Genomic DNA, 24,091 nt, shown 5'->3' on the forward strand with positions numbered 1-24,091 from the left:
GGGCGGGAAACTCGTAGCAGATACAAGGGGAAAGGAAATGGCGCAACATTCCCTAACTTTTATTTCTAGAATGGTGGTTATTGAGAGAAACTGTAAAGTTAGAATGTTTCAGGCGGTCACGTGGGCCAGACAAGGAGATAACCACTACAAAATGGAGACACAAACAACAGGGCAGAGAAACGCTCGTTCCTGAGCAGAACCATCCTTCTGTCCCAACTAACCCTGGTGATGAAGCACACAGCGGCAGTAGCGACCCGTCAAAGGGCTTCACCTGCCGATCACTCTGGGAACTGAATTGTTACATTTCTGCCGATCACTCTGGGAACTGAATTGTTACATTTCTGCCGATCACGCTGGGAACTGAATTGTTACATTTCTGCCGATCACGCTGGGAACTGAATTGTTACATTTCTGCCGATCACGCTGGGAACTGAATTGTTACATTTCTGCCGATCACGCTGGGAACTGAATTGTTACATTTCTGCCGATCACGCTGGGAACTGAATTGTTACATTTCTGCCGATCATTCTGGGAACTGAATTGTTACATTTCTGACTACTATTTGAGTTCTCGATTCTTTTCAGGTGACAGCCATTTTTAAGGGGGGTGTGATATCTTCCAAGCCATCAGCCAATGTGAATGTTGTGTTTCATGTTTTGTCTACATTACAGGGTTTGTGGAGAAATGAAGGAAGCAGTGGTTGTGTGTAATTTGGTCCATATCTAGTAGTAAAGGAAGGAGACGGTATTTTACATTTCAAAGACAACAACTTTATAGTGTCTTTATTGGCTATAAACTAACCACGGCACATCCTGCAGTGCCTAAACAAGGGCGTTATAAACTAACCACGGCACATCCTGCAGTGCCTTAACTAACCACGGCACATCCTGCAGTGCCTTAACTAACCACGGCACCTCCTGCGGTGCCTTAACTAACCACGGCACATCCTGCAGTGCCTTAACTAACCACGGCACCTCCTGCGGTGCCTTAACAAGGGCGTTGCAAATATTGATCTCTGTCTGTATCCAGTCTTATGGAGCTGGACCGCAAACCTCCGAAGTTGGCCCAGAAACGGCTCCTGAGAGCGCCTGGCTTAATCCCTCTCATCTCGTACGGAGATTAATGTCCTCATGAAGCCATGCTTTATGCGGCTGTAGCCGGGAGCGATGCGCGGAACATATTTAGGCCATTTCCATCTACATCTACAATGTATCTGTCTTCAGTGTGGAAACAACAAGTGGAGAAGTACGTCTAACTCAGCTGACGGTTTTCTGTAAGTGGACCAGCTCGGTGGTCTATAGGACACATTAACGTCAGCCACGTGCCGCACGGTCTGTCATACTGTATAACCTGGCGTTGTGCTCGTCTCCTGACCTGTCATACTGTATAACCTGGCGTTGTGCTCGTCTCCTGACCTGTCATACTGTATAACCTGGCGTTGTGCTCGTCTCCGGACCTGTCATACTGTATAACCTGGCGTTGTGCTCGTCTCCTCACCTGTCATACTGTATAACCTGTCGTTATGCTCGTCTCCTCACCTGTCATACTGTATAACCTGGCGTTGTGCTCGTCTCTCAATCTGTCATACTGTATAACCTGGCGTTGTGCTCGTCTCCTGACCTGTCATACTGTATAACCTGGCGTTGTGCTCGTCTCCTGACCTGTCATACTGTATAACCTGGCGTTGTGCTCGTCTCCTGGCCTGTCATACTGTATAACCTGGCGTTGTGCTCGTCTCCTGACCTGTCATACTGTATAACCTGGCGTTGTGCTCGTCTCCTCACCTGTCATACTGTATAACCTGGCGTTGTGCTCGTCTCCTGACCTGTCATACTGTATAACCTGGCGTTGTGCTCGTCTCCTGACCTGTCATACTGTATAACCTGTCGTTGTGCTCGGCTCCTGACCTGTCATACTGTATAACCTGGCGTTGTGCTCGTCTCCTGACCTGTCATACTGTATAACCTGGCGTTGTGCTCGTCTCCTGACCTGTCATACTGTATAACCTGGCGTTGTGCTCGTCTCCTGACCTGTCATACTGTATAACCTGGCGTTGTGCTCGTCTCTCAACCTGTCATACTGTATAACCTGGCGTTGTGCTCGTCTCCCGACCTGTCATACGGTATAACCTGTCGTTATGCTCGTCTCCTGACCTGTCATACTGTATAACCTGGCGTTGTGCTCGTCTCCTCACCTGTCATACTGTATAACCTGGCGTTGTGCTCGTCTCCTGACCTGTCATACTGTATAACCTGGCGTTGTGCTCGTCTCCTGGCCTGTCATACTGTATAACCTGGCGTTGTGCTCGTCTCCTGGCCTGTCATACTATATAACCTGGCGTTGTGCTCGTCTCTCAACCTGTCATACGTTGTGCTCGTCTCCTGACCTGTCATACTGTATAACCTGGCGTTGTGCTCGTCTCCTGACCTGTCATACGGTATAACCTGGCGTTGTGCTCGTCTCCTGACCTGTCATACGGTATAACCTGGCGTTGTGCTCGTCTCCTGACCTGTCATACTGTATAACCTGGCGTTGTGTTCGTCTCCTGACCTGTCATACTGTATAACCTGGCGTTGTGCTCGTCTCCTGACCTGTCATACTGTATAACCTGGCGTTGTGTTCGTCTCCTGACCTGTCATACTGTATAACCTGGCGTTGTGCTCGTCTCTCAATCTGTCATACTGTATAACCTGGCGTTGTGCTCGTCTCTCAATCTGTCATACTGTATAACCTGGCGTTATGCTCGTCTCCTGACCTGTCATACTGTATAACCTGGCGTTGTGCTCGTCTCCTGACCTGTCATACTGTATAACCTGGCGTTGTGCTCGTCTCTCAACCTGTCATACTGTATAACCTGGCGTTGTGCTCGTCTCCTGACCTGTCATACTGTATAACCTGGCGTTGTGCTCGTCTCCTGACCTGTCATACGGTATAACCTGGCGTTGTGCTCGTCTCTCAACCTGTCATACTGTATAACCTGGCGTTGTGCTCGTCTCCTGACCTGTCATACGGTATAACCTGTCGTTGTGCTCGTCTCCTGACCTGTCATACTGTATAACCTGTCGTTGTGCTCGTCTCCTGACCTGTCATACTGTATAACCTGGCGTTGTGCTCGTCTCCTGACCTGTCATACTGTATAACCTGGCGTTGTGCTCGTCTCTTAATCTGTCATACTGTATAACCTGGCGTTATGCTCGTCTCCTGACCTGTCATACTGTATAACCTGGCGTTGTGCTCGTCTCCTGACCTGTCATACTGTATAACCTGGCGTTGTGTTCGTCTCCTGACCTGTCATACTGTATAACCTGTCGTTGTGCTCGTCTCCTGACCTGTCATACTGTATAACCTGGCGTTGTGTTCGTCTCCTGACCTGTCATACTGTATAACCTGGCGTTGTGCTCGTCTCCTGACCTGTCATACTGTATAACCTGGCGTTGTGCTCGTCTCCTGACCTGTCATACTGTATAACCTGGCGTTGTGCTCGTCTCTCGACCTGTCATACTGTATAACCTGGCGTTGTGCTCGTCTCCTGACCTGTCATACTGTATAACCTGGCGTTGTGCTCGTCTCCTGACCTGTCATACTGTATAACCTGGCGTTGTGCTCGTCTCCTGACCTGTCATACTGTATAACCTGTCGTTGTGCTCGTCTCCTGACCTGTCATACTGTATAACCTGGCGTTGTGCTCGTCTCCTGACCTGTCATACTGTATAACCCGGCGTTGTGCTCGTCTCCTGACCTGTCATACTGTATAACCAGGCGTTGTGCTCGTCTCGTGACCTGTCATACTGTATAACCTGGCGTTGTGCTCGTCTCCTGACCTGTCATACTGTATAACCTGGCGTTGTGCTCGTCTCCTGACCTGTCATACTGTATAACCAGGCGTTGTGCTCGTCTCTTGACCTGTCATACTGTATAACCTGGCGTTGTGCTCGTCTCCTGACCTGTCATACTGTATAACCTGGCGTTGTGCTCGTCTCCTGACCTGTCATACTGTATAACCTGGCGTTGTGCTCGTCTCTCAACCTGTCATACTGTATAACCTGGCGTTGTGCTCGTCTCCCGACCTGTCATACGGTATAACCTGTCGTTATGCTCGTCTCCTGACCTGTCATACTGTATAACCTGGCGTTGTGCTCGTCTCCCGACCTGTCATACGGTATAACCTGTCGTTATGCTCGTCTCCTGACCTGTCATACGGTATAACCTGTCGTTATGCTCGTCTCCTGACCTGTCATACTGTATAACCTGTCGCTGTGCTGGTCTCCTGACCTGTCATACTGTATAACCTGGCGTTGTGTTCGTCTCCTGACCTGTCATACTGTATAACCTGGCGTTGTGCTCGTCTCTCCACCTGTCATACTGTATAACCTGGCGTTGTGTTCGTCTCCTGACCTGTCATACTGTATAACCTGGCGTTGTGCTCGTCTCTCCACCTGTCATACTGTATAACCTGTCGTTATGCTCGTCTCCTGACCTGTCATACTGTATAACCTGTCGCTGTGCTCGTCTCCTGACCTGTCATACTGTATAACCTGGCGTTGTGTTCGTCTCCTGACCTGTCATACGGTATAACCTGTCGTTATGCTCGTCTCCTGACCTGTCATACGGTATAACCTGTCGTTATGCTCGTCTCCTCACCTGTCATACTGTATAACCTGGCGTTGTGCTCGTCTCCTGACCTGTCATACTGATACTCCACTCTCGCCGCGCCATCCACCCGAGCCGTTTCCTGCAGGACTTACCGTAGCGCAGATCACGCCGCCGATAAGCGACAAAAGGCCGTTTTCTTGGGTTTCGGCAGAGATGATATCCGACTGGTCTCGAGATGGCTTTACTACTACCTGTGGACACTCAAGACCTTTAATTCGCACCTGGATTAAGGTGTTCTTGGAGCGAAAGTGAAAATGGGAAGGTGCATTAATGGTAGGCAGTGACCACAAAACAACCCATCAGACGTTAGTTCATCATGAGCCCCATGGCACCGATCAGATAAAGTACCGGTCGGCGGTTAGTCGGCCTGCAGAAGCCGGCCAGCCTGCCAGTCAATGCCGCCTCCATCAGCCGGGCGAGCTCTTCATCAGGCCGGTGCAACGCCCAGCCACCAGCTCAGCAGTGTCACCAGATAACAGCACTGAGCAGCATTCAGCCTACCGCCGGCCGGACGATGGATTTACGGCAACTTTTGTTTCCCGGCAAGTTTTAAGCGTAGTTCTTGACTTTGCGGAGTTGATCATGAGCTCGTTCCGGGCGCCCTTGGTCGTTGTTATAATCCCGGCGATCCCTCATGTGGCAGATAAAGAAAGGATCTTCAGAGGCGGCCATATTTCTCCCTTATCGGGCGCGTTAACGCGGCTATTCCCGCGGTATCAGCGCCACTTCCCCGCAGCTGATCAATAGTCCGCCCGGGAAGAGGAGACGCGAGTTTAATGGCTTCGACTTTCCCAAAAGTTGGCAACTATCGGGAAGAGGGGCCGCGAACTTTTCATGTCATCTGTTGAGCTTTTCCAGTTGGAGTTCTTTCCACTAGAAGGTATCAAACATGTAGTAATAGAATTTACAGAAAAATTACAGAAAATTTACAAAAAAAAATTAACAGGCATAAAGATATGTGGCGGTGCAAAGGAGCAATTTTCCTGACATTTCTTGACCAGTGCAATGAACTTCTTTCAAGTCAAAAACATTCTGTATTTGTTTCACATTGTACACTCTGTTCTTCGAATATTGCATAGCCTTAAATCTACATTTATTGTTACATTATTAACATTATGCTGCTATATAGCTAGTTGTCTTATACAATATACTTAAGTTTGCCTTACTTTGTACCCGTCTTATAAATGTTGTGCAGTAAACTTTGACTTGACTTGACTTTCACGACTTTCAACTAGACGTTTCCAAAACTCAAACTCCGAACACGCTACTCCGGGCTCAGGGCGCTACACAGCTAGGTGTCCTCGCGTCCGGAGCCGGCCCGAACACCATCCGAAGCCGTCCCGAGCACCGTCCCAAACACCGTCCGTCTGGAACCGTCCCAAGCACCGTACCTCCGGAGCCGACCCGAACACCGTCCGAAGCCGTCCCAAACACCGTCCTGCGCCCGTCCCGAACGCCGTCCGGAGCCGTCCCGAACACCGTCCCGAACACCGTCCGTCCGGAACCGTCCCGAACACCGTCCGGCCGGAGCCGTCCCGAACACCGTCCGGCCGAGCAGTAAGTGATCTGACTCAACATCTACATCTATGCTTTACTGGGCAAAGCCCCCTTCAGGGGCATCCCGCCCAGGTGAGACAAACGAGGTGCCGGTGACTCGCCGGTGGCTAATGTCGGATTAACCTGCGGCACGGAGGATGGGTTATCCCCCCCCTCCCATCGTTAACCTGCGGCACGGAGGATGGGTTATCCCCCCCCTCCCATCGTTAACCTGCGGCACGGAGGATGGGTTATCCCCCCCCCCCCTCCCATCGTTAACCTGCGGCACGGAGGATGGGTTATACCCCCCCTCCCATCGCTAGCCTGCGGCACGGAGGATGGGTTATACCCCCCCCCAATATCGTTAACCTGTGTCACGAGGTATAAGTTATCCCCCCCCCCTCCCATCGCTAACCGGTGTCACGCAGGATGAGTTACCCCTACCCCCTCCTCTCGCCCAGGCCAGGAAAGCTTAAGGTTCAGTGCTTATCGCACCGCTTGCCCGGCAGGAGCAGAACTTCGCCAGCCCGTCGCCAGACAAGTCGTTGGGAGCGGCAATGGCCCGTTAAGGGCTGGACACCTTTATTCTCCGCGCGTTCCTCCAGCCTGCCGGAGTGATTCCGCGCGCCACGGACCGTTTTCCCAGGCGATGGGGCTTGGCAGAGATCTTAACACGGATTTATTGAACACATTTCAAGACTTAGCGCCTGTATTGACGAAATATTCTAGTCGCGCCATTCACTTCCATTCAGCGATGTCTTATTTCTGACTCGGCCTTACTATGAGGAGCGGCGGGCGTCAATGTTATCGCTGGTTCTACCGCCGCAGCCGGGCCGCAATTTCCTTACAATGCCTCGGCCCATGGTAGGGTTTATTGTGGCAAACGTCATCGGAGCAGCCATGATGGCTGTACTATCTCCTGCTATGCTTTATAGCGGCCGATCCTCCCGCGCAACGTCGGATAAAGATTAAGTGTGGATGTAGAACTGAGCTGCAATCGATGCGGGCCTGGGTGTGCTGGGATAGCGTGTGGGGTCTGGGTGTGCTGGTATAGCGGTGTGGGGGCTGGGTGTGCTGGTATAGCGGTGTGGGTCTGGGTGTGCTGGGATAGCAGTGTGGGGGCTGGGTGTGCTGGGATAGCAGTGTGGGGGCTGGGTGTGCTGGGATAGCGGTGTGGGGTCTGGGTGTGCAGGGATAGCAGTGTGGGGTCTGGGTGTGTTGGGATAGCGGTGTGAGGTCTGGGTGTGCTGGGATAGCGTGTGGGGTCTGGGTGTGCTGGGATAGCGGTGTGGGGTCTGGGTGTGCTGGGATAGCGTGTGGGGTCTGGGTGTGCTGGGATAGCGTGTGGGCTCTGGGTGTGCTGGGATAGCGTGTGGGGTCTGGGTGTGCTGGGATAGCGGTGTGGGGGCTGTTTGTGCTGGGATAGCCGTCAGGACTGAGTCAGACCGACAGGAGCGAGTCAGGCCGTCAGGAGCGAGTCAGGAGCGAGTCAGGCCGCCAGGAGCGAGTCAGGCCGACAGGATCGAGTCAGGCCGCCAGGAGCGAGTCAGGCCGTCAGGGGCGAGTCAGGCCGTCAGGAGCGAGTCAGGAACGAGTCAGGCCGAGAGGAGCGAGTCAGGCCGACAGGAGCGAGTCAGGCCGACAGGAGCGAGTCAGGCCGTCAGGAGCGAGTGAGGCCGACAGGAGCGAGTCAGGCCGTCAGGAGCGAGTCAGGCCGTCAGGAGCGAGTCAGGAGCGAGTCAGGCCGACAGGAGCGAGTCAGGCCGCCAGGAGCGAGTCAGGCCGCCAGGAGCGAGTCAGGCCGTCAGGAGCGAGTCAGGCCGACAGGAGCGAGTCAGGCCGTCAGGAGCGAGTCAGGAGCGAGTCAGGCCGCCAGGAGCGAGTCAGGCCGTCAGGAGCGAGTCAGGCCGACAGGAGCGAGTCAGGCCGTCAGGAGCGAGTCAAGCCATCAGGAGCGAGTCAGGCCGTCAGGAGCGAGTCAGGTCGACAGGAGCGAGTCAGGCTGTCAGGAGCGAGTCGGGCCGACAGGAGTGAGTCAGGAGCGAGTCAGGCCATCAGGAGCGAGTCAGGAGCGAGTCAGGAGCGAGTCAGACCGACAGGAGCGAGTCAGGAGCGACTCAGGAGCGAGTCAGACCGACAGGAGCGAGTCAGGCCGCCAGGAGCGAGTCAGGCCGACAGGATCGAGTCAGGCCGCCAGGAGCGAGTCAGGCCGTCAGGGGCGAGTCAGGCCGTCAGGAGCGAGTCAGGCCGACAGGAGCGAGTCAGGCCGTCAGGAGCGAGTCAGGCCGACAGGAGCGAGTCAGGCCGTCAGGAGCGAGTCTGGCCGTCAGGAGCGAGTCAGGAACGAGTCAGGCCGACAGGAGCGAGTCAGGCCGACAGGAGCGAGTCAGGCCGACAGGAGCGAGTCAGGCCGTCAGGCGCGAGTGAGGCCGACAGGAGCGAGTCAGGCCGTCAGGAGCGAGTCAGGCCGTCAGGAGCGAGTCAGGAACGAGTCAGGCCGACAGGAGCGAGTCAGGCCGTCAGGAGCGAGTCAGGCCGACAGGAGCGAGTCAGACCGTCAGGAGCGAGTCAGGAGCGAGTCAGGCCGCCAGGAGCGAGTCAGGCCGTCAGGAGCGAGTCATGCCGACAGGAGCGAGTCAGGCCGACAGGAGCGAGTCAGGCCGCCAGGAGCGAGTCAGGCCGTCAGGAGCGAGTCAGGCCGTCAGGAGCGAGTCAGGAACGAGTCAGGCCGAGAGGAGCGAGTCAGGCCGACAGGAGCGAGTCAGGCCGACAGGAGCGAGTCAGGCCGTTAGGAGCGAGTGAGGCCGACAGGAGCGAGTCAGGCCATCAGGAGCGAGTCAGGCCGTCAGGAGCGAGTCAGGAGCGAGTCAGGCCGACAGGAGCGAGTCAGGCCGCCAGGAGCGAGTCAGGCCGTCAGGAGCGAGTCAGGCCGACAGGAGCGAGTCAGGCCGTCAGGAGCGAGTCAGGCCGTCAGGAGCGAGTCAGGAACGAGTCAGGCCGACAGGAGCGAGTCAGGCCGTCAGGAGCGAGTCAGGAACGAGTCAGGCCGACAGGAGCGAGTCAGGAACGAGTCAGGCCGACAGGAGCGAGTCAGGCCGTCAGGAGCGAGTCAGGAACGAGTCAGGCCGACAGGAGCGAGTCAGGCCGTCAGGAGCGAGTCAGGCCGTCAGGAGCGAGTCAGGAACGAGTCAGGCCGACAGGAGCGAGTCAGGCCGTCAGGAGCGAGTCAGGCCGTCAGGAGCGAGTCAGGCCGTCAGGAGCGAGTCAGGAACGAGTCAGGCCGACAGGAGCGAGTCAGGCCGTCAGGAGCGAGTCAGGAACGAGTCAGGCCGACAGGAGCGAGTCAGGAACGAGTCAGGCCGTCAGGATCGAGTCAGGAACGAGTCAGGCCGACAGGAGCGAGTCAGGCCGTCAGGAGCGACTCGATCAGGCCAACAGGACCCAGCAAAGCCGTCAGGAGCGAGTCAGGTCGTTTGTCTTGCCGTGACGGATGAGCCGGTTCCCTGCAGGCCCGGCGGCTACAAAACTCGGTTCCAGCCGGCCGCGTGATTTAGAGTCTCGGCTCCGCGTTGCCGCCATGATGTACAGAGCGCTGTTGTCCCTTCCAGCGTCGTTTGGCATGTCGCCGTTCGTCACTATTTTTTGTCTTCTCCGACAGCGAGGCGCGAAACCAGCGACAAACTCATCATTTTCCCGCCATAACCGCCCGAGGGGCGCTAATCGAGGAATGGGTTCAATTCTGTCGTCTGTTTGCGTCATTGAGCAAATCTCCCCCCTCCCCACATCGCATAATTCAATAACCACGCATCGGTAGCACTGTTGCGGGCAGCGGAGCATTTACTACAGACTAGATTGTGAGTTGCTTGTCCAGGCGAGTAAATAAATTTATTCTATTATTTTCGTATTTTGGGTACTTCTGGGTTCTTCTGTAGTCTCCGCTACTAGAGCCTTCTGGAATCTCCACTTCTGCGGCCTTCTGTAGTCTCCACTACTGCGGCCTTCTGTAGTCTCACTACTGCGGCCTTCTGTAGTCTCCACTACTGGGGCCTTCTGTAGTCTCACTTCTGAGGCCTTCTGTAGTCTCCGCTACTGCGGCCTTCTGTAGTCTCCACTACTGAGGCCTTCTGTAGTCTCACTTCTGAGGCCTTCTGTAGTCTCCGCTACTGCGGCCTTCTGTAGTCTCCACTACTGGGGCCTTCTGTAGTCTCCGCTACTGGGGCCTTCTGTAGTCTTCACTACTGGGGCCTTCTGTAGTCTCACTACTGGGGACTTCTGTAGTCTCCACTACTGCGGCCTTCTGTAGTCTCACTACTGCGGCCTTCTGTAGTCTCCACTACTAGAGCCTTCTGTAATCTCCACTTCTGCGGCCTTCTGTAGTCTCCACTACTGCGGCTTTCTGTAGTCTCACTACTGCGGCCTTCTGTAGTCTCCACTACTGGGGCCTTCTGTAGTCTCCGCTACTGGGGCCTTCTGTAGTCTTCACTACTGCGGCCTTCTGTAGTCTCACTACTGCGGCCTTCTGTAGTCTCCACTACTGCGGCCTTCTGTAGTCTCACTACTGCGGCCTTCTGTAGTCTCCACTACTGGGGCCTTCTGTAGTCTCCGCTACTGCTGCCTTCTGTAGTCTCCGCTACTGCGGCCTTCTGTAGTCTCCACTCCTAAGGCCTTCTGTAGTCTCACTACTGGGGCCTTCTGTAGTCTCACTACTGGGGTCTTCTGTAGTCTCCACTACTGGGGCCTTCTGTAGTCTCACTACTGGGGCCTTCTGTAGTCTCCGCTACTGCGGCCTTCTGTAGTCTCACTACTGCGGCCTTCTGTAGTCTCCACTACTGCGGCCTTCTGTAGTCTCCACTACTGGGGCCTTCTGTAGTCTCACTACTGGGGCCTTCTGTAGTCTCCACTACTGCGGCCTTCTGTAGTCTCACTACTGGGGCCTTCTGTAGTCTCCACTACTGGGGCCTTTTGTAGTCTCACTACTGGGGTCTTCTGTAGTCTCCACTACTGGGGCCTTCTGTAGTCTCACTACTGGGGCCTTCTGTAGTCTCCGCTACTGCGGCCTTCTGTAGTCTCACTACTGCGGCCTTCTGTAGTCTCCACTACTGAGGCCTTCTGTAGTCTCCACTACTGGGGCCTTCTGTAGTCTCACTACTGGGGCCTTCTGTAGTCTCCACTACTGCGGCCTTCTGTAGTCTCACTACTGGGGCCTTCTGTAGTCTCCACTACTGGGGCCTTCTGTAGTCTCACTACTGGGGCCTTCTGTAGTCTCCGCTACTGCGGCCTTCTGTAGTCTCACTACTGCGGCCTTCTGTAGTCTCCACTACTGAGGCCTTCTGTAGTCTCCACTACTGGGGCCTTCTGTAGTCTCCGCTACTGCGGCCTTCTGTAGTCTCACTACTGGGGCCTTCTGTAGTCTCCACTACTGCAGCCTTCTGTAGTCTCCACTACTGGGGTCTTCTGTAGTCTCCGCTACTGCGGCCTTCTGTAGTCTCCGCTACTGCGGCCTTCTGTAGTCTCACTACTGCAGCCTTCTGTAGTCTCCATTACTGCGGCCTTCTGTAGTCTCCACTACTGCAGCCTTCTGTAGTCTCCGCTACTGCGGCCTTCTGTAGTCTCACTACTGCAGCCTTCTGTAGTCTCCATTACTGGGGCCTTCTGTAGTCTCCGCTATTGGAGCCTTCTGTAGTCTCCGCTATTGGAGCCTTCTGTAGACTCTACTTCTGGGGCCTTCTGTAGTCTCCGCTATTGGAGCCTTCTGTAGTCTCCGCTATTGGGGCCTTCTGTAGACTCTACTTCTGGGGCCTTCTGTGGTCTCTACTACGGGAGCCTTCGGTAGTCTGCGTGTACGTGTGTATTTGTATGCCTGTGTGTGTTCTCTCTGTGTGTTTTGTGTATGTATGCATGTATGTGTTCTGTGTGGGTTTGTTTAATTGTGTTCTCTGTGTGTATGTATGTGCGCACGCTAGTTTATGTATGTGTATGTGTAAGCCTGATCGTGTGAGTTCACGTGGCGCAGTCGGCAATGCGTTTGGTTCAGGCCCAAGAGGTCATGAGTTCGAATCACTGCCGTGTCACTGATCTTGTGCCCTTGCGAAAGGCACTTTACACGCCTTTTTCACATCACTAAGGTGTAAATGAGTACCAAGCTGTGGCTAGAGGAGTGACAGTCCTTTGTGGCAGTGATAGGCATTCGGGCCATGTTCGGGCATCACGCACCCGCTATACACGAGTCAGGGGTAGGAGGAACCCCTCGCATCTTTGGTCGGAAGTCCTCCTAGAAGACGGAAACTCCAAACAACAAACCTGCATCTGCTGGGGCCGTCTTACACGCGGCATTTAGTTCTTGTCCTTTCTGGAACTTCGTGCGCCAGTAGACGAGAGGGTGGAGAAGGACACCTCTTGTTTACCTTAAAACGTCACGTGCAGTCCACCGGGCAGATGGCGACTGTCTGCATACCATTGAGACTGATGGATGCCAACATGTACGGACGTGAATTGAAGCCCGTGTACAGTCTCGCCATCAGGACCGTTCCCAGCCTGCTAATAGATACACACTCTGCAGTGTTATTTGCGCAGTTTTGCCCCACGGCCCAAAGAAATTGAATGGCATTTTCTACGTCCGCCCTCCAAGCGAAACCAATGTTAACATTAATGTAGAACTGTTGTACGACTTCCGCTGAGATGGACTTGTGCAACGAAATGGCCGCTTCCCAAGTCACGTCCATTAGAGCGTTCCGCCGTTATGGGAAGTTATTTTCTCCTTCTGTTCAATTGTCTCTGCCACTTGGACCCTACAACATGTACCGGCAATGGTCAAGTGGGTACCAACATGTACCGGTAAAATGGCCTAGTGGGTACCTACAACATGTACCGGCAATGGCCTAGTGGGTACCTACAACATGTACCGGTAAAATGGCCTAGTGGGTCCCTACAACATGTACCGGTAAAATGGCCAAGTGGGTCCCTACAACATGTACCGGCAATGGTCAAGTGCGTACCAACATGTACCGGCAATGGTCAAGTGCGTACCAACATGTACCGGCAATGGTCAAGAGCGTACCTACAACAAGAACCGGTAAAATGGCCAAGTGGGTACCTACAACATGTACCGGTAAAATGGCCAAGTAGGTACCTACAACATGTACCGGTAAAATGGCCAAGTAGGTACCTACAACATGTACCGGCAATGGCCTAGTGGGTACCTACAATATGTACCGGTAAAATGGCCAAGTGGGTCCCTACAATATGTACCGGTAAAATGGCCAAGTGGGTACCAACAACATGTACCGGCAATGGTCAAGTGGGTCCCTACAATATGTACCGGTAAAATGGCCAAGTAGGTACCTACAACATGTACCGGCAATGGCCTAGTGGGTACCTACAATATGTACCGGTAAAATGGCCAAGTGGGTCCCTACAATATGTACCGGTAAAATGGCCAAGTGGGTACCAACAACATGTACCGGCAATGGCCAAGTGGGTCCCTACAATATGTACCGGTAAAATGGCCAAGTAGGTACCTACAACATGTACCGGCAATGGCCTAGTGGGTACCTACAATATGTACCGGTAAAATGGCCAAGTGGGTCCCTACAACATGTACCGGTAAAATGGCCAAGTGGGTACCTACAACAAGTACCGGTAAAATGGCCAAGTGGGTCCCTACAACATGTACCGGTAAAATGGCCAAGTGGGCCCCTACAACATGTACCGCCAATGGCCAAGTAGGCGCTAGGAATATTTTGTGAAATCAGTATGTTTACCCAGATAATGGCGGGTAGGGAAAAATGAAATGCTCCTAATCTTAACCCTATCCAGACTGGGCTTTTTGGGCCTTTAAATTCCCTAAGGCGGGGACGCGTCATTCGCCCCCCCCCCTTCGTATTTTCAAAACGGCTTACTGTACGATCACCAAATTTGCAGGGGGAGTTGTGCTCATCGAGTTTCAGAATTCCTGAATTTTTTCTATCATTATGACGTAATATGACGTATTATGACGTCATTAATTGATATTTTTGGCTAAAACGGGGAATTCCCATAATACCTAAATATCTTACTCAAAAAGTTACCAATAAAGGTTTCTTATTAATATTTAAGTGTTATAAGACTTCTGTTGTCAAAAGCCGACGCAACGACGTCAAAATGACGTCATAGAATGACGTCATCTGTAGTTTAGCTATCCGCCATCTTGGATTATGAACCTTAAATTTTTCAAGATACATTTTTTCAACATATAACGCTTAAACCCCATGAAAATGGATTAGAAATGTTCACATGAATGTTTTCTGTAAGAAAATACCACGTAGTGATGAAATCTGAGTGAAAATAAGCTTGTTATACTTTAAATCATGATATTGTCGGCCATGTTGGATTTTGACCAATTACGTCATCTCATTAGCATAATTTATGAATATTTAATTATAAATGTTTAACTAAGATGTATTGGATATTAAAGATATATGAAAAGAAGTTTAGTTTAGCAAGAAAATCTTAAAATCCCATTGTTTAAACCAAAATTAGTGATTTTTGTAAAATTTGCTTTTCAGAAACCCGTTGCCATGGCAACACGAAAAATCATAAACTTAGCCATTTTTTAAATTGTTGCCAACAATATTTTAGGAAAACTCACCAAGTTTGGTTGTTCTAGCACAAGCCGTTTGGGACCTATAGGAGGTCAAAGTTGGCGCGGACACTTTTAGCCCCCCCCCCCAGTCTGGATAGGGTTAAGAGATTTCCGTTAATTAGAAAAAAAAAGGTTTTCGGAGATCTACAGAATTGAAAGCCCGGGGAAATGTCGGCGCTATGTGCCACCCTCCCGTATTAGTGCTGAACGGTCCCCTATGTGCCTACCCTCCCGTATTAGTGCTGAACGGTCCCCTGTGTGCCTACCCTCCCGTATTGGTGCTGAACGGTCCCCTGTGTGCCTTCCCTCCCGAATGGTCCCCTGACATTACCGATTGATCCCTGCCCGCCAGGAAAGGCCTCCCGGAAGTGACGTTCTTATATTTGCTCCTGTAAGTCCGTCTTACCTGGCTTTATTGGTTCCGGACAAGCTGAAAACCACTGTTCTGTCTTACGCGGTTTTATTGGTCCGGACAAGCTGAAAACCACTGTTCTGTCTTACGCGGTTTTATTGGTCCGGACAAGCTGAAAACCACTCTTCCGTCTTACGTGGTTTTATTGGTCCGGACAAGCTGAAAACCACTGTTCCGTCTTACGTGGTTTTATTGGTCCGGACAAGCTGAAAACCACTGTTCCGTCTTACGTGGTTTTATTGGTCCGGACAAGCTGAAAACCACTGTTCCGTCTTACGTGGTTTTATTGGTCCGGACAAGCTGAAAACCACTCTTCCGTCTTACGTGGTTTTATTGGTCCGGACAAGCTGAAAACCACTGTTCCGTCTTACGTGGTTTTATTGGTCCGGACAAGCTGAAAACCACTGTTCTGTCTTACGCGGTTTTATTGGTCCGGACAAGCTGAAAACCACTGTTCTGTCTTACGTGGTTTTATTGGTCCGGACAAGCTGAAAACCACTCTTACGTCTTACGCGGTTTTATTGGTCCGGATGAGCTGCTTGGGACTGTGTGCGGCCAGCTTAACGATGAGCCGCTTCTTACGGGAGCTAATCCTTCCCGCAATCCGCTTCTTACGTGGGATGAAGTTTGCGTTTCAGTTTGCAGAAAACTCGGTGTAGACAAAACAATAATACGTCATGGCGTTACAGAGCGTCACCATTGCCGGGCCGTGTGCAAAAGTTTCACCACGAAGTACGATCCCAATCTTTGGTGACGTACTGGAGGCACCGGCACATATTGATGACGTGGGCACATGTCCCACCATCGTGTAGACTGCAGCCGTTAATTTCCTACGTTCAAGTTCATTTTATCGCTTTTTCTTCCAGTCCCGGGATGTTTCTGCACCTCTCCTCACAGTGCGCATGCGCAAACAACGCACACAGCAGCGTTCTGATGAAGGAGAAATTCCAATATCTAAACTACGGTAAAATGCAGCATTTTTGTGGAGTGAATTGATATCTAAACTACGGTAGAATCCGGACACACTGCAGCATTTCTGTGGAACATATCCAGTAGAAGCAGACACGGAGAAACGCGTCCATAAACAAGCCAGGCATGCGAGGTTTGACAGGAACGTTTTTTCGCGTGGAAGAAAGTGTTTTATGACTTTGGCGTGTCCGGGATGACTTTGCCGCATTGTTCGGGCGTTGCTAGGTGACAGCGATAAAAGCCAACCGCCCCGCAAACCATGGAAGACGAATTGGAGCGATACGGGACCGACTTCTCCCGCCAAAACGCTGCTGTCTGGCTTCGAGGAAAGGCTGAACTTTATCTCAAAATAACAATGATCTGTTCGGTTCTGAAAGCTTTTTTTTTACAGATCACCCACATCAAAGCCAAAGACTGAATTGCTTGGGGATAATTAACAATCCTCACGCCATATCAGGTTACAGAAGGTTCTCCTGCTCGCGCCTCACAGTTGCCTGCTTAGCCTCAGGAAAACCAGCCCGGTCCGCTCGGGCTTACCTCCCCACGTCTGCTTGGAGATTACCTCCGCAAAACCACACCAGTGACGTTCCGACGTCCCAGCGTCGTGACGTCACGCCCGCCCACCTGGTCACCCGGCTGACGTCACGTGACGCACGCCGGCGGCCGGACAGATCGATCCACATCTGTCAGAACCGCCGTAGCCATGGCAACCTGACTCCCATCTCCGCGGCGACCGTTCGGTCGTCTGAACATGTCTAGAGGAGGACAGGCAGCTGGAGAGAAAGTCTCACCTGCCGGAGCAATTCACTTTTACTTTCACCTACCGAACATGAACAGGGGCACCTCAAAAAGTTTTGAAATCTCTAGCAACAATACTGAATATTGACATATTAAATACGGCAAAAACCGGTAGCTGCTGTCCTCTTCTCATGAGTCGGAGTTTAAATCAGCTTTATTGGGTTTAGGACAAACATACAGGACAAGATGAATGCCGCTGATTGACGTGATTTCTGATCTTTCCTCAGTGATTTTCTCGCTATCTTGTATACCGGAGGCTCGTGCTGTGTCAGGACAGATTTGACTGACGTGCTTTCTCATCTCTCCTTATTGCTACCGGTATCTTGTGGGGCATGTCAGCTTTGTGCGCCTTTAGCGGCCGTTTGGCCATCTGACCTCCAGACGACCTTCAGACGACCTGCGGCTGCTTAAGACATTTTACTTCTTGTTCCGCTGATTTCCCTGCGGCCCGCTCTGAACCAACTTTCCCTTTCAAGCGTTTATACGTGTTCATTTATATCATGTCGAAACGCGGAGCGTGTTTCAAAAACTCCGGTCTGCCTATAATCCGCACTGATAGTCAATCATTATATGGGCGGGAAGACCTGTAACCATGGCAACACGACGCTAGACATGCAGGTCTATCGCCTGCGCTGATGTCAATATTCAGGACTGTAACCATGGTAACACCGCGCTGTACCGCGCCCTTTCCCACCTGCCTAACGTCTGATGTTGATGTCAATCATTAGGGTCTGGAGATGGTAACCATGGCAACACAGCGCACCCCAATCCCACCAAGTTCAGCGTCGATCGACATCACATGCTGTGTCGTCACTCCGGGAGCTGTGACGTCAGCGCACGTCATCAGGTGACGCGGATCCCCGCGGGTTTTACCGGGTGCGTCACGTGACGGCCGTAACCCCGCAGAAAAGTACTTCAGAAAAGTGCAAGTATGTTACACGATTCCTTTAATCCATGCCTACTGTTGCGCAAGCCCTTGTCCCGGCCGTTTCTGTTGCGCGTGAGGTTTGAGCCCGCGACTTTCTTCAGTCGTGAAGTTTAGTTGAAGACTAGAGTGGAATTTGTTATCACCAAGCAGAACGCTTGCAGATAGATGTGCAAAAGTTAGGTGTGACGGGTCGTTCAGTGTAATATAACCAGCTGCTACCGCACCGCGTGCCTGCGAAGCTGGTGAGTCACGCCGAACGGCGGTTATACTGGCTATATAGATACAGATACAGAAGACTTTGGTGTACGACTGGTGGTCACAGCGGGGTTCCCAACAGCGACATCTGGCGGCAGGCACAAAGTTCACACCGCGCACGTGTGCGTAAAGAATCCGTCACATGGACCCAAACCGCCGAAACAGACCTACTGGCCACACATGGACCCAAACCGCTGATGCAAACCTACTGGCCACACATGGACCCAATCCACTGATGCAGACCTACTGGCCACACATGGACCCAAACCGCCGAAACAGACCTACTGGCCACACATGGACCCAAACCGCTGATGCAAACCTACTGGCCACACATGGACCCAATCCACTGATGCAGACCTACTGGCCACACATGGACCAAACTGCTGATGCAGACCTACTGGCCACACATGGACCCAAACCACTGATGCAGACCTACTGGCCACACACGGACCCAAACCACTGATGCAGACCTACTGGCCACACTAGGACCCAAACCGCTGTTTCAGACCTACTGGCCACACATGGACCCAAACCGCTGATGCAGACCTACCGGCCACACATGGACCAAACCGCTTATGCAGACCTACTGGCCACACATGGACCCAAACCGCTGATGCAGACCTAGTGGCCACACATGGACCCAAACCGCTGTTTCAGACCTACTGGCCATACATGGACCCAAACCGCCGTTTCAGACCTACTGGCCACACATGGACCCAAACCGCCGATGCAGACCTACTGGCCACACATGGACCCAAACCGCCGATGCAGACCTACTGGCCACACATGGACCCAAACCGCCGATGCAGACCTACTGGCTACACATGGACCAGACCGTTGATGCAGACATAGCTACTGGCCACACATGGACCCAAAACACTGATGCAGACCTACTGGCCACACATGGACCAAACCGCCGATGCAGACCTACTGGCCACACATGGACCCAAACTGCTGATGCAGACCTACTGGCCACACATGGACCCAAACCGCCGATGCAGACCTACTGGCCACACATGGACCCAAACCGCCGATGCAGACCTACTGGCTACACATGGACCAAACCGTTGATGCAGACCTACTGGCCACACATGGACCCAAAACACTGATGCAGACCTACTGGCCACACATGGACCAAACCGCTGATGCAGACCTACTGGCCACACATGGACCCAAACTGCCGATGTAGGCCTACTGGCCACACATGGACCCAAACTGCCGATGTAGGCCTACTGGCCACACATGGACCCAAATTGCTGTTTCAGACCTACTGGCCTCACATGGAACCAAACCACTGATGCAGACCTACTGGCCACACATGGACCCAAACCACTGATGCAGACCTACTGGCCACACATGGACCCAAACCGCTGGGTCATATAGCAAGGTTTTGGCACAACCAGGGAATACTTACTTTCAACGTTTCGATGTCTATCATACACCATTATCAGGGTAGAATGACTGGAAACTACTTCTGGATCAGAAAATCAGCTCCAGTCATGAACAGAGACGAGGGGGAATACAAGCTGAGCCACGTTTGGGACGGCATTCTTGCTGCTGCAGCGCCACCTACATCGGCTATAAGTAGCAGGAAGAAGCAGTTTCCAGTCATTCTACCCTGATGATTGTGTCTGATAGACATCAAAACGCCGTACGTACTCCCTGGTTGTGCCTAAAGAACCTTACTATATCACATCATACTATATAATACCATACCGCATCATATCATTCACATTATATGATTCATACCATATGATTCATATCGTACCATACCAAACCAATCATATTGTGTTTAATGATTTTTTCTGTTTGGTGGAAGAAAAGATTCCGTTTTAGACTGACCCAGCGGGGCATTAAAACATCCGTACAAGTTGATTATCTACAAGTGTGTCACGTTGTACATCCTCCACAGTCTAAACAAGTTCCACTGCTGTTTCCCAGAGTCTGCAGGTCTTTGTGTCATTGCATCCTTCACGTGGGTGTCGTCTTACGTGGCGTCGGGTTCTTCCTGTAGGTGTGGTTACCATGCCAACAGCGGGGCCAGTGCAGAAAGCACAACTTTGTGTCACGTGGCGTCTTTAGCTGTATGTGTGACTCCCTAGGACTGGTGCAGGAAGTACTTTGTCTAATCACACTTTTCAAGTTTCGGACACTGACTTATATCTTAAAACGTACCTTTATAAAAATATGAAAATAGTTTGCAGAATACAAATATGAAGAAATCAAATTGGTTACAAATTTACAATGCTGACCTTTGAGGTATCGGCGATTTAACAGGAAGTCATGACTGCCATTTCTGCAAACAGAACGGGCTCACCGTACATGCAGGGCAGGTGAGAATGGACGGGCTCATATGAACACTTGGAAATTCCATCTCTATTGGCCAGGTAATTCCATTTAGAGAGAAAGAGGGACCAAAAAGTATGGGTAAGGTCAATTCTGTCCTACCATGCATGTTCAGGTCAGTCCATCCATTCTCCTCATACTTTATCTTTGATCAAATAAACCATTCAAAACATTCATAACTAGATGCAAGAAGGACTAAAATCTAAGATACATGTATGTTTTGAACTTACACAGTAGACATAGATTTTGTAGATATGATAAGCATTTTATGCAAGTAAAATTTTTTTCTCTCTGGTGCCTCAAGTTGTCAGTGCCGCAATCTGCACAACTCTCATCTGATCTGTCCCTACCAAACAGTGGGGTGATACCCCTTAGTGGTGTGAGACCGTGCTGAACCCCACAGTGGTGTGAGACCGTGCTGAAACCCCACAGTGGTGTGAGACCGTGCTGAACCCCACAGTGGTGTGAGACCGTGCTGAACCCCACAGTGGTGTGAGACCCCACAGTGGTGTGAGACCTTGCTGAACCCCACAGTGGTGTGAGACCACGCTGAACCCCACAGTGGTGTGAGACCTTGCTGAACCCCACAGTGGTGTGTAACTTTACTGTAACCCTCATCAGAAGACAGGGTCATCTTCCGTGCTGCACAGTCTGTACAGATACATCCCGCCCAGGGCCACAATCTGCAGGACTCTCATCAGCCCTAGCCCCTGCCAAACGGAGGTGTGAGACCCCTCCATGGCTCCCCCCACTGCGGTGTGAGACCCAGTGCTGCCCATCTGTATGCTGTGCACCACCAGCTGGGTGTACACCAGGATGATTGACAGCTTGACGGCTAGAGGAGATGTCCAGGCACTGATGAGAGAGCGACCAGCCTCCTCCTCCTCCTCATGGCTGGACCAGCTCTCCTCTTTCTGCAGGAACACAACATGTTCTAGAATCAGTTTCACCTTATTTAGTTAACCAGGACATTCTAGAATCAGTTTCACCTTATTAAGTTAACCAGGACACCTTATTTAGTTAACCAGGACACCTTATTTAGTTAACCAGGACACCTTATTTAGTTAACTAGGACATTCACACCACCTTCTGCCGGTTCTCATGCTTCCATTTTGATAAGGGAAAACCCTGATCAAAATGAAATAAAAGTCAACTGAATAAACATTAATAAATAAGTAGAAATTTCAAATAAGAAATAACAATAATAACTCAAGATAACAGTAATGTATGCCTGTTCAGACACCAGATCATAACTAGAAAGGCACTTTCTGAAAGATGAAGACTGTTTTCCTATAGACAATACAGTAACTATTCCATTAGGTTCGCCCTATAGTATTCTGTACAACAACAAAAACAAATGCCAAATAGTATTACTCAAGCAACTGGATATGATTTTGGAAATTGTCAGACGTTTTAGATAATCTTATTAGAGACCAGATTTTATATCCTAACGAAGAATTGATATGCAACGGAGATGAAAACAACTTTTAGTATTCCAATAGGAAACAAAACTGAGATTACAACAAAGTTGATGCAAATAAGTTAACTAGCTCTTCAAACGGATTTCTTCAGTGTCACTGACGAAATAGACTCGGCTGGGGATCAAACTCACGACCTACCGAATGCAAGGCAGACACTCTACCCACTCGACCATTGCACTGCTACCTCTGACATCAGAAATGTACAGGCCCTGAACCTGTAACTCCCAAATCAATAATGTACAGGCCCTAAATCTTTAACTCCAGGTTCAGTAATGTACAGGCCCTAGACGGACCTGTAACTCCAACATCAGTAATGTAAAGCTCTCAACTGTGTGGGACATATACATGACCAGGGCACAGCCCAGGCCTCCTGTGTGACAGGTACATGACCAGGGGACAGCCCAAGCCTCCTGTGTGACAGGTACATGACCAGGGGACAGCCCAGGCCTCCTGTGTGACAGGTACATGACCAGGGGACAGCCCAAGCCTCCTGTGTGACAGGTACATGACCAGGGGACAGCCCAAGCCTCCTGTGTGACAGGTACATGACCAGGGCACAGCCCAGGCCTCCTGTGTGACAGGTACATGACCAGGGGACAGCCCAAGCCTCCTGTGTGACAGGTACATGACCAGGGGACAGCCCAAGCCTCCTGTGTGACATGTACATGACCAGGGGACAGCCCAGGCCCGTGTGACATGTACATAACCAGGGGACAGCCCAGGCCTCCTGTGTGACATGTACATGACCAGGGGACAGCCCAGGCCTCCTGTGTGACATGTACACGACCAGGGAACAGCCCGGGCCTCCTGTGTGACATGTACATGACCAGGGGACAGCCCAGGTCTCCTGTGTGACAGGTACATGACCAGGGGACAGCCCAGGACTCCTGTGTGACATGTACATGACCAAAGGGACAGCCAAGTCCTCCTGTGTGACATGTACATGACCAGGGGACAGCCCAGGCCTCCTGTGTGACAGGTACATGACCAGGGGACAGCTCAGGCCTCCTGTGTGACAGGTACATGACCAGGGGACAGCCCAGGACTCCTGTGTGACAGGTACATGACCAGGGGACAGCCCAGGCCTCCTGTGTGACAGGTACATGACCAGGGGACAGCCCAGGCCTCCTGTGTGACATGTACATGACCAAGGGGGCAGGCCAGGGCCTCCCGTTGGGCCAGGTACGTGACCAAGGGAACAGCCGAGCCTTCCCTGTGTGACAGGTACATGACCAGAGGACAGCCCAGGCCTCCTGTGTGACATGTACATGACCAAGGGGACAGCCCAGGCCTCCTGTGTGACAGGTACATGACCAGGGGACAGCCCAGGACTCCTGTGGGAAATGTACATGACCAGGGGACAGCCCAGGCCTCCTGTGTGACAGGTACATGACCAGGGGACAGCCAAGTCCTCCTGTGTGACAGGTACATGACCAGGGCACAGCCCAAGCCTCCTGTGTGACAGGTACATAACCAGGGGACAGCCCAGGCCTCCTGTGTGATATGTAAATGACCAGGGGACAGCCCAGGCCTCCTGTGTGACAGGTACAGGACTATGATAGATCCACCTAAGGCGAGACTAGTGACTGAGGGGACACTGTCACATCAGAACGTATCTTTGAAGCCCAGGCTAAGTTGGATTTATCATGCATAATTACATGGCAGAGAGAAATATTGCTGCAGTCAGGATGTATGTGGCGCATTATCACAGCCCATTACATCACAGCACAAGTGTATTTGGGTAGAGATGAATTATGGCCCATTATTGCACACGTAAATAATGATTACCGGAGACAAACGACCCTATTACTCATTAGTGCAGTCATTCCTCATCTCTGCTTCCAACAAACTATGTGGACTACCATCCGTCTTCATCCTTCCATACAGCAATGCGACTAATTTTGGAAACCTGGACAATGTAATAATGTGGCAGCAGGAAATGCATGGGGCTGGGAGTTTAATGTGAGTTACCCTGGGGCTGGGTGTTTAATGTGGACTAACCCTGGGGCTGGGTGTTTAATGTGACTGACCCTGGGGCTGGGAGTTTAATGTGACTGACCCTGGGGCTGGGTGTGTAATGTGGACTAACCCTG

At 51.7% G+C, this 24,091-nt stretch overlaps 2 protein-coding genes across 2 annotated transcripts in view; both read right to left on the minus strand.

Annotated features, from left to right (window-relative positions):
• Nucleotides 1-7,157: 7,157 nt before the first annotated feature.
• Nucleotides 7,158-9,810, minus strand: LOC118425413 (extensin-like). The gene is made up of 2 exons (XM_035834221.1): nucleotides 9,672-9,810; nucleotides 7,158-7,624 (listed from the first exon to the last, which is right to left on the minus strand). Exons 1-2 carry the CDS (start codon nucleotides 9,808-9,810, stop codon nucleotides 7,158-7,160), a joined length of 606 nt encoding a protein of 201 aa, XP_035690114.1.
• An 11,425-nt stretch (nucleotides 9,811-21,235) lies between these two features.
• LOC118426416 overlaps nucleotides 21,236-24,091 on the minus strand; it is a 19,151-nt gene continuing 16,295 nt past the window's right edge. Inside the window, exon 6 of the mRNA XM_035835789.1 lies at nucleotides 21,236-21,431. Within this exon, the coding sequence (XP_035691682.1) occupies nucleotides 21,406-21,431 (26 nt within the window). The 3' untranslated portion in view covers nucleotides 21,236-21,405. The remainder of the gene's footprint in view (nucleotides 21,432-24,091) is intronic.

The sequence above is a fragment of the Branchiostoma floridae genome, chromosome 11 (genome assembly GCF_000003815.2).
Source record: "Branchiostoma floridae strain S238N-H82 chromosome 11, Bfl_VNyyK, whole genome shotgun sequence".
NCBI lineage: Eukaryota > Metazoa > Chordata > Leptocardii > Amphioxiformes > Branchiostomatidae > Branchiostoma > Branchiostoma floridae.